General features: G+C 30.1%; 1 protein-coding gene across 1 annotated transcript; it reads right to left on the reverse strand.

Annotated features, from left to right (window-relative positions):
- Positions 1 to 1732: 1732 nt before the first annotated feature.
- Positions 1733 to 14976, reverse strand: LOC132742328 (zinc finger protein ZFP2-like; the record flags this gene model as incomplete). The annotated part of the gene is made up of 8 exons (XM_060730695.1): positions 1733 to 3571; positions 5554 to 5682; positions 7979 to 8095; positions 9878 to 10027; positions 11649 to 11831; positions 12960 to 13076; positions 13449 to 13452; positions 14737 to 14976. Coding segments are annotated over 8 exons (1236 nt in total), but the record flags the coding sequence as incomplete, so codon positions are not given.
- Positions 14977 to 16727: the final 1751 nt, after the last annotated feature.

A 16727-nucleotide genomic window follows, 5' to 3' on the forward strand; every position in this document is an offset into this window, starting at 1 on the left:
AAAACTATGTATAAAACTATCCTGTTATTAACTGTTTAAATAAATATATGTACCAAACAACCGCAACAGCAAGGTATATAGCAATTTTTTTCCTGGTACAATTCCTAAACAGAACACAGCATAAAGTACAAACTTTCGTAACACTATCATTAAAAAAGCAAATTAGTTAAATAGAATACTAAACAATTTTTAACAGTATTTAACATCCATCTGAAGCATTAATATTAATCATCAATAATTTGTAGCAGTTTCTACAGTATTAGAGATTCATACACGGGTGAATCCTTACGAAGCACACTCAATCATAAATACACTTCACACTGTCCTAGAATGCACTTGTATAAAACTATTTAACTTAAATTCAAAATAGAATTTAAAACACATTACTGACCATACACATGTAAAACTCTTGAAAGATGCCCAGTTAACACATACTTCATTCATATATAGGTTGTACTAGAAAGTATATTCATCCACAGAGTTGTTTCAGTAAAGCAGTTTCTCTACCTGTAATAGGGTTGGTTAGCGAACAGCATGGATCCTGATCAGACTGCGCGGATGCGAAGGCTGGTCTGGATCCATGCTGGTCGCAAACGCACTATGTTGGTTTTGTCGTGACGCGGCTCAAATAATTAATACTATAAATGACTCATTTAGGATATAACAAAAGACTTTTAGTTTCCAGAACATCGTCGTGTATAAGTATCAATGTTTTACAAATCTAATTTGAAATTAGCATGTGATAGCATATGCGCCCTCTGGTGTGCTTGTTGTGTAAACCTCTTGTCACATTGTGTACAACCATACGGTTTTTCGCCGGTGTGTATACGCATATGTCTCTGCATAATTTGTCGTGTTGCAAAGTCCTTCTGACATATGCTACATGGTACACGTGTCTTTGAACTTCCTGAAATAAGATATAAAAAAGCTAATTAATAAATGAAATAAAATTCATGAAAGTATACACATTACTGAAAGGATAGAGCGTATAAAAGTAATTCAATTTATTTGCTTCTAAGTTAAGTTCCACAAAGATTACCTTTCACAAAAAATGCACCAACCGTAACAAAATACATTTATAAAATGGAAAGGGGCATGGAGGTCTCTTATGAAGTTTAAGGAAGATTTGAATGTCATCTGGTCATAACGTCGATATTTTTTACGAAATATAATATACATCCTTATTAAAAGTAAGTAACACAAGTTTTCACAGAATAAATTTTCTATTCGTATAAATATATCTGGTAAAGTGTTTAGAAATTTTTAAAGTTTTGATGATACTATGAGAAATAGTATCTGTAACACTTCGTAAGAGAAGCTTAGTTTTCCCTTTTTTAATTGCCACCATGTTTTTTATTATAAATAATTAATTGTTACTTTGGGTTCTCTTTAATTTAAATGATATAAACAATGTTAAGGAAGGCACATAGTTGTAAGCTGTAAAAGTTATGTTGTTGTTGTTTTTTTTTTCGGTTTTACGGCGCATCAACACAGTTCAGGTAAGTCATATTGCAATGAAACAGGAAAGCTTAGCTTATTAGCTAACCACTGTGTCATCATTAGGGGTCAAATGGAACAAAGATGTGCACAGACTCGTCGTTTAGTCGATTCTTATGATCACGTGCTGCAATTCTAATACCTCAACCAATAAAGACAATCCTTCAACCACAAGGGGGAGGGGATGGGGGGCAATGAAAGCATTTAGAATAGGAGCCAGTTTTTCAACTATAATTTTTGAAGTTTTCGACAAATTTGAAATATAAACTTTGCGTACAGCACAAATTAAATGAATTAAATGAAAATTTACAACACATTAAAAATAGAAAGAAAATTTGCCAAATTGTATGCAAAGGTGAAAAGAACGTAAACAATGAACAGAATATAAAGTCTTATATAGTAAAATCTTTATTTCCCACTCATACAAACTTGCATTTTTTCAATCATTGAACGTAAAACATGCACAAAACAATAATATTCATTTACAAAATATTTGTGTCTTATTATGGTTTTTAACACAAAACAATACTTAAATGGAAAATTCAAAATATAAATACAACTAGTAAAAATTTAAAAAGATATTCAATTATACACAGAAAAAAATACATCACAAAATAAAACATGCAAAAGTAGTGTAAATATTCAGTAAACAAATAATCAGAAATTTACATACAGGTTTATTTTTCGCTTCATTTAAGTTAAATAAATTCGCGAAAATTCATCCTCGCGTAGAAAATACTTTTATAAAAGTTGAATTAAAAAAAACAGTAACACGATAAGTAAACCCATATTGACTCTGTTTTTAGAGAGTTTTAATCTAAAAAATCATAAATGTCGATCTACTAAACATTCTTAACAGTCTGTTTATGAATAAAATATACATATTCAGAAAAGTCATCGAGTGGCATTTTTGGTGTGGCTATATTCTACCCAAAGGTCATTATTGAAATTACTTTGTCCACTCGATAATAGTACTTGCTAAATCTTTTAATGTCTGTATTCTATACAGGGCATGATTTACACGGCTTTCGTGGATATGCACTAGACAGTACTAAATGCTTAATATCTTAAAACTCTGCATTGTAATTCCACACGAACAGATTTAAATGTATCTTCCTATATATAAGTCTTTGAAATTTCAGAAACTCCCACGGTGGATCCCAGGGATTTAATTAATGTAACATTGCAAACACAAGATGACCCTAAAAGCACTGGTCATTGAAAACTACGTATTTGTGTGGGTTTTTATTTTTAACTTCATTTCTTTAATTCCTAATGAATTAAACTGAAACCATTTTATATAACTTTGTAAGTGGTCTTTTGTGTGTTGTTCTCGACATAATTTATGGAACGAGGGATACAAAAAACATACAACCTGCTATTGCAAAAGTTCACCTCCGATCCAGCGAGCAATACAAAAAAAACAGGGAAAGTATATGTCAATTTCTTCAGATAAACGAGAAAATGTCAGTCTAAAGTAAAGAAATATTAACGCTGAAGTTAACCAATGACAAAGTCAATAAGTAAGAAATCTAATTTCAGTCAATATTACATTAACAAAATATTACAGCAAAAACAAAACAAATTGGAACTCCATGTCATTACAATTTAAAAATAAAAATGTACATACATGTGTATAGATATATAGAAATGATTGAATTTTCAAAACCATTTTAAAGTAAATCGGAAATAATTATGGCCGCACTCTACATGCTCTAATCAATAATAATGTCGCATAGTTGAACAGCATTTTCAATGTCAATAACCCTTCTTATTTTTTACAAATTTAGTTCATATTTAGCATGTGATATCATATGCACTCTTTGTTGGGATTGTTGTGTAAACCTCTTGTCACATTGTGTACAACCATACGGTTTCTCGCCGGTGTGTATACGCATATGTCTCTGCATAACCTGTCGTGTTGCAAAATCCTTCTGACATATGCTGCATGGGTAACGTGTCTTTAGTCCTGAATATATATATAAAGTACCGATAAGATACATTTTACTATGTACGATTGAGTGATCAAAACATGTAAGAAACATCAAAATAGCCCTAGCACCAACTGCTGTAACTTTGTATTTCAGTGAAACGACTTATTTTGAAATTTTTTAAGCATAATTATGGTAGTCGGTCTGGTTTCTGAACAAACATGATTATCTACAAAATATCGAAGAAATACATGTAAATAAATAAAAGAACAAATTTATTCTAAAATATATAAATCATGTTCTGTTACTTTTTTCTTGACTTTTTGTCTTTCAGAGATAGATCTATCGAATTGTGCCAAGTGGTAGTGTTAAGTGGTGGACATTTCTGAATAGTAATTTTGATTAACAATTATCTCGTGGTGTTATATGTTAATTACTATACAGTAACAAGGGATCCAAAATTAGACATAAGACAGGCGCAAAGCTGCCTTCACGCAAAACAACCCGGGCTGGCTCATTATTGTCCCGATTTTACTTTTCTTCATATCATAATAAACAAAGTAGATGTATGTTTTCTGTAGGTTACTCGACAATTTCGGCCTAAATTGTAGTCCTATGTTTCTTTCATTGTTACGGTAATCACAAAAAGCGTGTCTTACCAATAACTAGGAAATGTTTTGGCCTATGATCAATAAGTCAGTGTGGCTTTGACCATTTGCTCAGTTACCTGAAAATTTATAGAAAGCATCTGCAGCGTTGACAAAGGGCAATGTCCAAACACTTCACATCAAATTTAAAGATCGTATGTCAAAGTATTTCTTAGCTATTGGTAGGACAAACTTTCAGTGGACAAATAGGTATATTTTGACCTCAAAATCAATTATCACAGCCATGCAATCTATACAGCAGAGTATACAACAGAGCTTACGACTGTAAGCCAAAAGCGTTCTCAGGTTATTGGTAGAAGCTTTTTGTGGTCAAGGCGGCAGTGACCATTGTAAATATTCTTGTAATAATTTAATTTTTCATCAAGTTCTTTATGTCATTGCATTGATTACTGTACACCAATAACTAGTATTTTTGTAATAATTAGATGGTACAGCAAATTATTCTTGTAATTACTGGATGTTACATCACGTTATTCTTCTAAATGTTAGTGCATTCAGTTATTCTTGTAATTCATGTAATTACCTGACCACAATTATTATTGTTATTACCAGATTATGCAGCCAAACAATTCCTAAATATTGGACTTTGCATCATTATAAAGTTTTCTAATTACTGAATGAAACATCCAGTAATTCTTATATTTCTTGAATCATGCATTCCATTATTCTTGTAACTCGTGAATCATAATCTCGAATATTCTTGTAATTCTTGTATCATGTATTCACTTGTTCTTTAATCATTCAATCAAAACAAGTTTCAAACATTTATGGTCATAAAATGAGTTCCGCAGTTTAACAATGAAGCACTCCTTCGGTCTGCGTAATTAGAGGTATTTTCCGCTAGCAAAGCTCGAATCGCCGTATGAACTTGTTTTTAAGTGCCGTGTGTCTTAAAACAAAACAAAACAAACAAATATTACTTAATTTTATTAGAAAAATTCTACATAGAAAAGCAGAAATTTTGTTTGCATGACATACCAATTTTAACTACGTTAAACACACATAATAGTTATGGTAATAGTTTAAGAATAATAATAAGTCAACCTTTACCAAACAGCTGGAAGTAAGTCCTTTGCAAAGTCCTTAGCCAATGCAGTATTTTTTCATTATATTCCAATTATGCTATTCTTTACTTATTTGAAAACTGGTTCAACCAGCTTATATTTACGTCGGTCCTTGTGCTAAATACATCTTAACATTTCTTCACTTTTAAATATATCCACTGTTACTTTTTCAATAGAAAAATAAGAAAGCTTGTCAAAATTTCACTACTAAATGGTTACGTCCATTTTAATATTTCATGGTGACAAAGAGGTTTGCCATAATTTCACTTTACTAAGTGCTTAATCTACATGTCCAAGTACATTATAGGCCAGGTGGAAGTTCGTCTCTAATATGTATAAGCATATGAGATTTCAGGTGACTTTTCTGGTTGAACCGTTTACTGCAGACATTACACTGAAACGGCTTATCACCAGTATGACTCTGCATGTGCACCTTCAAATTGAAACGCGTTGAAAAATCCTTCCCGCAAATATGGCACGGCACTCGGCCCGGATTAGTACGCTGCAGGACACCGCCTGACACTGAAATGAAAATAAAAATTGTATTAATACTACATTTGTACATGATTTATTGTTTTCAAAAATGGATTATTTAATAGAATGAATAAGATAGGGGCTTCAAAATGAATTCAAAAGTGGTAATATTATAATGTAATTGTAACCATCATTTCAGCTTCGAACTTATTCTTATATTTAAACATAGATGATCTCAGAATGTGTAAATTCAGGCTGTAAGACATAGAAATCAGCATTTTTCTTTTCCTTTTTTTGTTAAAGATAATGTTAAGGAGACAAAATATATGGGGAGGGGGATATTTAATTACCTTTTAAAGATAATGTAAAGGAGACAAAAATAAATGGGAAGGGGGTAATATTTTATTACCTATTAATTTAAAGATAATGTAAAGGAGACAAAAATAAATGGGAAGGGGGTAATATTTTATTACCTATTAAAGATAATGTAAAGGAGACAAAAATATACGGGGAGGGGGATATTTCATTACCTATTAAAGATAATGTAAAGGAGACAAAAATACATGGGAAGTGGGTAATATTTCATTACCTATTAAAGATAATGTAAAGGAAATAAAAATAAAAAACTATGTTAATTCATGGTCATATTTTTATATTACATTCAATATGCAAATTCAGTAAAACTTGCAATAATGACCATGCAAGAATAATTATCTTCAGATCTTAACTCGAGCAGTTTCTTGAACAAATTTTGATAATTATAATTATTTGCAAAATTTGCAAAATTCAGTAAAACTTGCATTATAATGACCATGCAAGAATAATAATCTTAAGAACTCAATCAGTTTCTTGAACAAATTTTGATAATTATAATTGATAAGAATCATACAATTAACAACATGTAAACTCAATATCCATGTAAACTCAAAATTTTAATTCATGTAAAAACAGTTCATTATGGTATGTTCATTGTGAAGTGTTGCATGTTGAATTTTCAATAATTTCAAAGAATATTAATTTCCATGTAAATCTTAGAAAGGTATCTACTGAACATACACCTATAACATACAGCAATGATGAAAATCCATGTAAATCTCCATAATGTAATTTAAAAGGAAACTTTGAGATCTAATGTTCCAATCATTACAACAGTATATCAATTAAAGATAATTAAATTAAATATAATAATTGATATATTACAATCATGAAAATCCATGTAAATCACACAGAGTAATAAGCTTTGTGAGTTACTGTTCCAACCATTGAAAAAGTCATTCTTTATAACTTATGAAAACAAAAATTATTTATATCTGTTTTTTTACATATGGAAAAACATCAAAATTCATGTATATCTTGTAAACAACATAGAACAGACAGCATAATGATCCATATTATTATAATTTAGTTATCTTACATGAAAGATTTTGAACCAGCTTTAGCAATGTTTTGAACAGGTTTTTAGCAATATACATTTCACAGACATATTGCATATCTATGTAAATTTTTCTATCAAATGTTTAAACAGAAATTATAATTAAAATCCAAGTAAATATAAGAATTTTGACAACTATTGTTTAAAAAAGCTTTTTAACTTTAATATGAAATCCATGTAAATTCTGTAACTATAGGACAGCTAATAGCTAATGTGTTAGATATTAATTGGTTGCAATATGACACAAAACTGTGCAATCTTTAAAATTCACAATAAAGATTAAGTTATTTCTATTATATGACATCATGTAAGTCCATGTAAATAGTAAAAGAGTTGACAAACTGAAAAGTTACAATTTCCAGATGGTCATCATTAAAATGTAATAATAATATGTCAGTCTTCTTATAGGAGAATCATTTAGTTAACTTCTGTTTTGTTTATCAAGCAAATCCATGTAAGCCAACACATATTGGTGTATCATGAAAATCCATGTAAATACTTAAAACAACCAACACACTAGAACTTTATGAAAATCCATGTAAATACTTTAAAACAGCCAACACACTGATGTATCATGAAAATCCATCTGTTAACACATAAACAGCTTAAATAATGGTATAGCATGAAAATCCATGTAAATCCATAAACAGCCAACACACTGCTTTATCATGAAAATCCATGTAAATATTTATACACCTAACACATTGGAATATCATGAAAATCCTTGTCAATACTTAAACAGCTAACACACTGGAACATCATGAAAATCCATGTAAATACTTGAACAGATAACATAGTCTAGAATATCAGGAAAATCCATGTAAATACTGTATCATGAAAATCCATGTAAATGGACAACCATGTGAGATTTTAGGTTGCTCTTTGTATGGAAACGTTTAAAGCAAACATTACACTCATATGGTCGTATTCCCTGATGAATTCTCATGTGAACTTCCAGATTAAACTTTTTGGAAAAATCTTTTCCGCAAATATTACACTGAACCCTGCCCTTCTGTCCGGGAAGAAAACCTGAAATAGAAACAATACTAAAAGATTATAAGTTATAATACAAATTTTTAACAGAATAAAAATGGATCAAATATAGCATTTATGACATATAAGACGTTTGTAATCCAATTACAACAAAAGTCTGCAGAGAATCATCTTCAAATGTATTAAAGCTTCTTGAAAAACGTAGCTGCCTCACAGTTTCCTGGAATATCAGGGGAGGTAACAAGAGTCCCATTTTGAGACTAAGAAAAAATAATTGTCTCCCTTTACTCTTAAATACAAAATGTATAACCTTTACTATTTCTTTCATTTCTTACACTATTAGATCTAGATTTGCAACAGAATTCCATTAATACTTAGAAAATTAACTGAAAGATATGCAAACAATAATAAGTCATATAAGGAATAAAGAACTACATTTGTGTAATCCCAATTTGAGTTAACATCATTCTTGAATCAAATGTTTTTCATTTTCGGGTAATTTCTCTCAATTAAAATAAAATATCTGGGAAAATAAACAGAGTGAATAATCTGAAAATTTGCGTAACAGTAATTTGTCCTGACCTTTTTCAAATGGTGAATAAATATCAAAGTCCTGTCATGTTAAAAAAACAAACAGTGGTGTCCCTATAAAATCTTGATGACTCACATGGCACAATTTCTTCATTTGAACAACAATTTTATACATATATAATATAAAATGAGCATGAACAAATTTGCAAATTAATACAGAACAAATCAAATTACATTTCTTTGTTATATATCACAAGCATACAGTGAGTTTGTTGTAAATTTTTTCAGTAGATATCAAAGTATGAAATTTTGTCTTACAGAAATATATTCCAACTTCTAAGAATTGTTAAAGTGACACCAAGATAATTTTAGACCGGCGACGTCTTTTTTTCTAACAGTTTGACCATAGGAAAAAAACAGTATGTAGAAGGCGTCAAACTGTTCACACCAATTAGGCTTACATAAATCCAAAAAAGGAGTGGCTGAACAATAATCTTGATTATTTGTTTCAATCATTTGTTTACACAGAGTGGATCCTAAAATGTGCTTTATCAGCTAAAACAAAAACTTACGGCCAATACAATTTTTTTTTTACATTATATATAACTCAATCATAATACTTCATGTACATAATTCAATCAAGTAAAACAACCAGCAACATTTAGTATTTTTTATTACATTTTCTCTGTCAATGATTTCTACAAAATAGGGCAACTCAAACACCTTCACAAAATTCAAAATCAAAATGACTTCTTTAGCAGTCTATTAAATCAGTTGTATTTTCTGTTGCTTAAAACATTTACATCATACATGTATATGGTAGTCACAAAATAGAGACTTGAAATGATAGATAAAATCTTGCACTTAGCCTGGACAAACAATGTTTCAATAAAGAACCTATAAAAGGAAAAAAAGTAAGTAAAACTTAGAAATGCTGTTCACAAATCAAAACCTTTAAGTTATTTTGATAGTGCTGTTGTTGTTATTTTATCCAGTGTTCACAATTTGCTACAACTTTTCAATTTTATGATTACATTATAGTACAATCCACATCTCTGAAGTTATTTCTCTTTACTTCTCTTACTTATACACAATACTGACCCTATTGCAAAAATATGCTAAATGTACATCCATCTAACAATTATCATTCTACTAATTATTTTAATACTCTATAACTAAAATTGTTTGTTTTTATTCCCTAAAATACACAATGAATCATCAACACCACGTGTCCATTTTTCTATAGTTTATCTCCATAGTGGACAAGCATGTGGGATTTCAGTGAACCTTTCTGGACAAATCGTTTCTCACATATGGTGCACTGAAATGCCTTCTCACCAGTGTGAATTTTTACATGCATCTCCATATTAAACTTCCTTGTGAAAACTTTTCCGCAATACGCACATGGATATCTTGCAGACTCTGTTGTCATACTCTCTGAAAATAAACAAAAACTCACTTAATTATTCATACCAAAATTGTTAATAAACTTGATGTTAAACACAGATTTTATGAACTCTACACCTACCTTTTATAAATTAGTAAACATGAAAATAGATTTTTACAATATTAATAATACAATTAAAATAATTCAAAAATGTAGGTCAATTGCACATGATTGTAGGCCAATAGATGTTACCCGGGCAAAGTAAAGGTGGTTTATTCCAATCTAATCCAGGGGTACAAACTTTTAACTGTTAAAGCTGTTCACAAATGATTAGTCAACACTTTTTAGGTTGTTTTTTCCAACTGTAACTGTAAAAGTTTGTATGTATCCTTAAACAAGCCTGGAAAACCCAAATTATTCTTAACTCAATAGTAAGTCAATTGTTCACAAATGTAGTCAAATTGTACACAAATTGTAATAATTTAATATACCTGTAGTCAATTGTTGAATATTGAAATGTTCATAAATATTGTTCGTAAATATTGATCAACATGAATCAGTTGGACTTAAATGTTCACCTGTAAATACTCTGATTAATACTGTATGGTGTGGTAAATCTATGGTCAAAACAAAAGTAGGCATAAGCATGGTTTAAGACATAATGATTAGGGGCGTCCATGGTTAAAGACATTAACTTCAAACCACTTGCCCCTCACTGCTGTGGGTTCGAATCCTGCCAGTCACTTTGGACTCTTTCATGAGAGGATGTAGCTATTCAGCTAGCATACAGAATGTCGGTGGTTCTAATTACTCGGATACCTTTTTTGCCTGAAGTTCAGCGGCGCACCTAAAGTCTTCTTTCACCAGTAAAAGCTGGAAAGTCACCATATGACCTATAACCATGATGGCATGAATATAAACCCAACCAAAAAAGACAATGATTATCAGCGAACCTGACAGGAAAAGATTGTGCTAGTCACTAGCTACTTTAACACTAGACTGCCAATTTATCATACACTTCAAGACTAAGACACAAAATCATCAACAACAACAAAAATTTAAAATCTCAACTCATTTATATTTTTTTTATTCATTTTAATTTTTATTCAAATCTTAACATTAAATTATGTAAACAAATGGCGTATAAATAAATAAAATAGCAAAAAAACATTAAAAAATATAATAAATCATAACATTAAAAATACATCAATTGACATTTCATAATCTATCTTTGCTCTAAATTTAAATACCTTCCTCAAAGTATCACAAACACTGGCTGTCATCAAGTAGTTTCAAAAAATGCTTTAAACTTTATAATAAATCAATTTTATCAAATGATATGAAAGTAATCAAAATCGATTTTTTTATCATTCAAATGTGTATGCATGTCCTCATATGACTGAACTAAGTCCTTGTGTAAGTCACTTAAAATTACTTCATAATCTTTTCTTGTTAAAAATGGCTTGCTACGAGTTTCTCACTAATGTCTACTTGCAGAATAAACAGATTATTTCCAAGGTCTAGAAAATAAAAATTCATGCACCACAACAGTCCTGTACCTTGTAAATAATTATAAAAGTGGGAAATTTGCATGCACAACCATGTGAGTCTTTAAGTTCCCTTTCCGGTTGAACCGTTTCTGGCAGATTTCACACTTGAACGGTTTCTCACCGGAATGTATTTGCAGATGAACCTCCATGTTAAATTTCCGTGTGAACATTTTCTGACATACAGGACATGGAAATCGCTCCAGGCCATCCGCTACATGAGTCTGCACGTGCACTTCGAGCTTCAACTTGTCATCAATTATTTGCTGACAGACTGGACATGTTAGCATCGCATCTTCATTGTAACCTAAAACAGTGAAAATAGAAAACAACCTGTACATTAATAAAATCATTACTTCCTCATCCTACCTTTAAAATATACATGTACAGCCAAATGAAAATGGTATATAAACCACTATCATAAATTACCGGCCATATTAATTATGCTAAGACATCTTACACTTTGGATTGATTTTAATCTTAAAATGTTAACATGTTATTTCAGACATAATTTGGACGAAAATTTTTACTTCAACTTCACAACATTGTCATGATTGTGTGTCCAATACTTCAATGTACTAAAACTGGTAAATTGGCAGTCTAGGGTTGTATTAAAGCACAAAATGTACCAAGTGACTCTTAATGTAGGCATCTGTTTGGCATGTTTACTTCATTTCCTTTGTTATTTATCATTATCAACTGAAGATGCTTTAATAAAGTGATACATGTTTTGATTAACTGTGTTGCTAACTTAAAAATACTGCATTTAACATTTTTAAACAGATCTAATGTATCGGGGCTTTCTTTTCTATACATAGTGTTGACAAAAATGATACAAAAAACTTTTAAGACAGAAATAATTCTACTATTTTATTTCACAAGTAAAGTAATATATACAAATCATTATACTGATACAAAAACAGACAGATAAGTTTTGGAAAACTGAAATATGGCCTTTATCAAAAAGGATGTTAACTTCTCAAAACAAGATTACCATAAAATTGGATGGAAAATAAAAATGTCGACATATTTCAATTAAGGGACAGTTCTTCACTTTTTTTATCTTTTTTGTTTATTTTTTTGTTAATAAACATCGTCTTCCAATTATGATTTTTATTAAAGTTTTTCAACACTTATAAGCCTGCTGATTCTTGTAACCCACAAGACCTGAGTGCAGACCATTAGATCACTCAATATATCCATGCCATCTGATCTTGGTCTGCACTGTTTGCTATTAATATTCAATCACAACATATTTTAAAATTTTTATTTAAGATAAATGTATTGTTTATTAATGTATTGTTCAATTTAGGCCATTTTGTGAGCTATTTGCTTTTTTTAACGGCTTTTAATTATTCATTAAATACATTCAGATGCACAACCATATGTTTAGTCAAATGTCCTTTCAAACGGAAATGTTTGTGACAAATTTTACATTGATGCGGTTTCTCGCCAGTGTGTATTTTCATGTGTTCACGCATGTTGAATTTTCTGGAGAAGGGTTTTCCACATACTGGGCAAGGATGCTTTTGTACACCGACTTCTTCAGCATCTGAAATAATTACAAATAAAAATTAGTGCTCCCCAATTTTTTTAAGCCAATCACCGACGAGGATTTTTCAAATTTTCAGGTTCCAATCTTAATAGAACAGATTTTATATAAACTGGACATTTTATATTATAAAACGCAAGGTAGCGGAGCACTAAGCCAGTTAGAGTGCATATTGGATGTTCTTCGTAAATAAGAAAGCTACAGTTGCTTCGCAACCCCTCTCCTTTTTAACTTTCTTATTTACGAAGAACACCCATTATGCACTCTAACCTATACATAGTTTTACATCAATCTGATTATTATGTTTTTATGAAAGGTGTCAAAAGAGTTAGATCACCTTTCTAAAAGCGAGTTTTCAATGTCAAAATATACAGGCCTGAAGAATACTTATTCCAACATAAAACATTTTTAATCAGTATTTGTCTGTTTGACAGGCATTGATATTCTTAATTTAGAGTAAATCCAATTTACTTAAATATATAAATAATGAACAATTAAGAAAGTTGACATAACATTTATTTTTCATATAAAAAAGTTACTCAGCATTATTAAATACAACATATTTATTTATACATTTCCATTGTAACTTCATAAGTATTTAACAGTTCATCCGTTTCTTATAAATGATTTGAATGCTAATGCTATTACTTCCAATTAACTGACAGAGGCAGGCCACCAAACTGAACTCTAGCTTAAAGCTGTGACACTATAACTTTAACTCAGGGCCAGGCCAGGCCAAACATTTACTCAGAGCTGGTAAATTGGCATTCTAGGGTTGAATCATTGTTAAGACCATGGTTACCTAGAAAAACCTGTTTAGACCATGGTTGATCATTGTGGACCATGGTTTAATTATTGTGGTCTTGGTCAACCATGGTTCAAGACCATGGTTACCTAGTAGAACCTGGTTTGACCATGTAGAACCAATGGTTGACCATGGATGAACATGGTGAACCATGATCACATTTCGCAAGGGAAGTACAAAGACATCTGTTTGGCATGTTAACATTTCTTTTGTTATTTATCATATCAACTGAAGATGCTTAATAAAGTGAAACATGTTTGGTTTTTCAACTTACGGCATTTATCATTTTAAATCAGGGCACATATTGTTGATAAAAATGATAAAAAAAACTTTTAAGACAGAAATAATTCTACTATTTTATTTCATAAGTAAAGTAATATATACAAATCATTACTGATACAAAAACAGGCAGATAAGTTTTGGAAAACTGAAATAAAATTTTGACCTTTATCAATAGGATATAAGTTCTCAAAACAAAACTACCATAAATTGGATGGAAAATTAAAATGTCTACATCATTTTAATTACGGGATAGTTCTTCAATTTGTTTACCTTTTTTTTATTTTTTGTTTATAAGCATCGTCTTGACCAATTATGATTTTTATTAAAGTATGTCAACACTTAGCCTGCTGGAAGCAACTGATCTACTCAGGACCTGAGTGCAGACCATTAGAATCTCACACAGTACATCCTGATCTTGGTCTGAACTGTTTGCTATTTATTATTCAATCACAACATATTTTGAAGTTTTCATTAAAGATGAATGTATTGTTCAATCTATTGTTCAATTTAGGCCATTTTGTGGTTGTGGTCTGGGTTTTTTAACGGCTTTTAATTATTCATTCATTTAAAAACATTCAGATGCACAACCATATGTTTAGTCAAAATTCCTTTCAAACGAAAATGTTTGTGACAAATTTTACACTGATGCGGTTTCTCGCCAGTGTGTATTTTCATGTGCTCACGCATGTTGAATTTTCTAGAGAAAGGTTTTCCACATACTGGGCAAGGATGCTTTTGTACACCGACTTCTTCAGCATCTGAAATAATTACAAATAAAAGTTTTACATCAATCTGATTATTATGGGTTTTTTTTTAAATTTAGGTGTCAAAAGAGTAAGATCACTTTCTACCTGTACGAAAAATCAGCATGGCTTTTATGAAAAACAGGACCGATTCAGGTCTGTTTTGCACCAGAATTGGCAAAATCAGGGTGAAATAGACATGGACCCTGAATTTTCAAGAAATCTCACATGGGAATTCAAGTTTTTTCTACCCTGACATTGTCTTCATTTTGGTAAAAGTCAGGGTGGAACCAGGAATATTTGCACTTTGAAAATATTTTGACACAGATTTTACTGACTTTGAGAAATATAAGCAAAATCTACCCAGATATTTCAATGTTTCAAAATTTTTATGAACCAGTTTTAATACAATCTTAAAAGTTCTTCATTTCCAGCCTGATTTTTCTTAGTTAATAGAGTTATTAGAAATGAATACTGTATTTTTTTTATTATTATACACTCCTGGTACAGTTTACATTGCTGTTAGATAAAATTGAATTTTCAATTCAGAAGAAAATATATTATAATGTCTATTTCTGGAAAGTTTAAGTTGATTTATGGTAAACTCCATTTAACAAAAATTCTTTTCATTTACTGAATTATTCTTTTTTTATTATTATTTTTTTTGAAATTTATAATGTAGATTATTTAGCTCAACATGATTTATTCTTATCTATAAATTGATAATTTTTTCTTATAATTGATTGTATTTATATTTAATTTATGACAAACAATTTATTATTTAATGCATAAATTGGTCAGCAAATAAGTAATGTTCAAGATTTTTAGTTTGTATCCATAATCTCACAATCTGCACAGAATCTCCTACTCTAAGGTCAGCTTTCAGTTTATATAAACAAATAACCTTCAAGTGGAACTTTTTACAGTACTTCAAAATACTTTATGTTAAACTGGGCTATCTGGCAGGTGAAAGTAGAGAAGTTACCACAGATTGACCAACAGCAGTTTAAAATCCAGAGCAAATATCACACCCTGAAAATTATTTCCAGCATGGTCATTTTCTTTAGAAAGATTGGAGGCTTTAGTTGTGATTTTAATTCAAATAAATCAACATACAATTATAATATTAATACATAAATGAGTTTTGATAATTACATAGAAAATGAGATTTAAGAATTCAATTACCCCAGCTATACAGAATTTTCTTGGGAAATTTATTGTGAAACTTATATATAACATGGAGCATAATAGATGTGTTAAACTCTGTTATTCATTTTGAAAAAATGGAGGGAAATAAGCAGCCAATTGTAACAGATAATAGATGGTGAGTTATAATTGAATTGTGACAGTTCTTATTATTTTCAATTATTCATAAAATTGTGAATTCTGTAAGCTCAGTATTCTGAAACGATTTTAAATTAATCTCCAGGAAACCTGTTTTAAAATATGGAGGGAAAATGAAATCATTCTTTATTTTTCGAAATAAACTATACATTTTGATCATTCCATTTTAGAAAAAAACTGAAGTCTTAAAATGTAATAAAAATTTTGACATGATTGAATATTTGTTTTTTTCTACTTCCAAAATTTAGGTTGAAGCCAAATATTTCAGTAACATGTGACAAGAGGATGAAGAAGAAGAAAATGGTGTAGTTGGGAAAAAAGAATACAATAGAGGAAATATTACTGGTAATTTTTACTTTTTTCATTTTCTATCAAAATTAGTTTCAGTTTTAATTATTAAAAGTATTCATTCCTGCAAATTTTATGGAATTAATGACTTCATGAAGTCAGTACAAATATGTTTATATTATGCTGCAG

The sequence above is a fragment of the Ruditapes philippinarum genome, unplaced genomic scaffold (assembly GCF_026571515.1).
Source record: "Ruditapes philippinarum isolate M1 unplaced genomic scaffold, ASM2657151v2 ctg734_1_1_1_1, whole genome shotgun sequence".
Classification (NCBI taxonomy): Eukaryota; Metazoa; Mollusca; class Bivalvia; order Venerida; family Veneridae; genus Ruditapes; species Ruditapes philippinarum.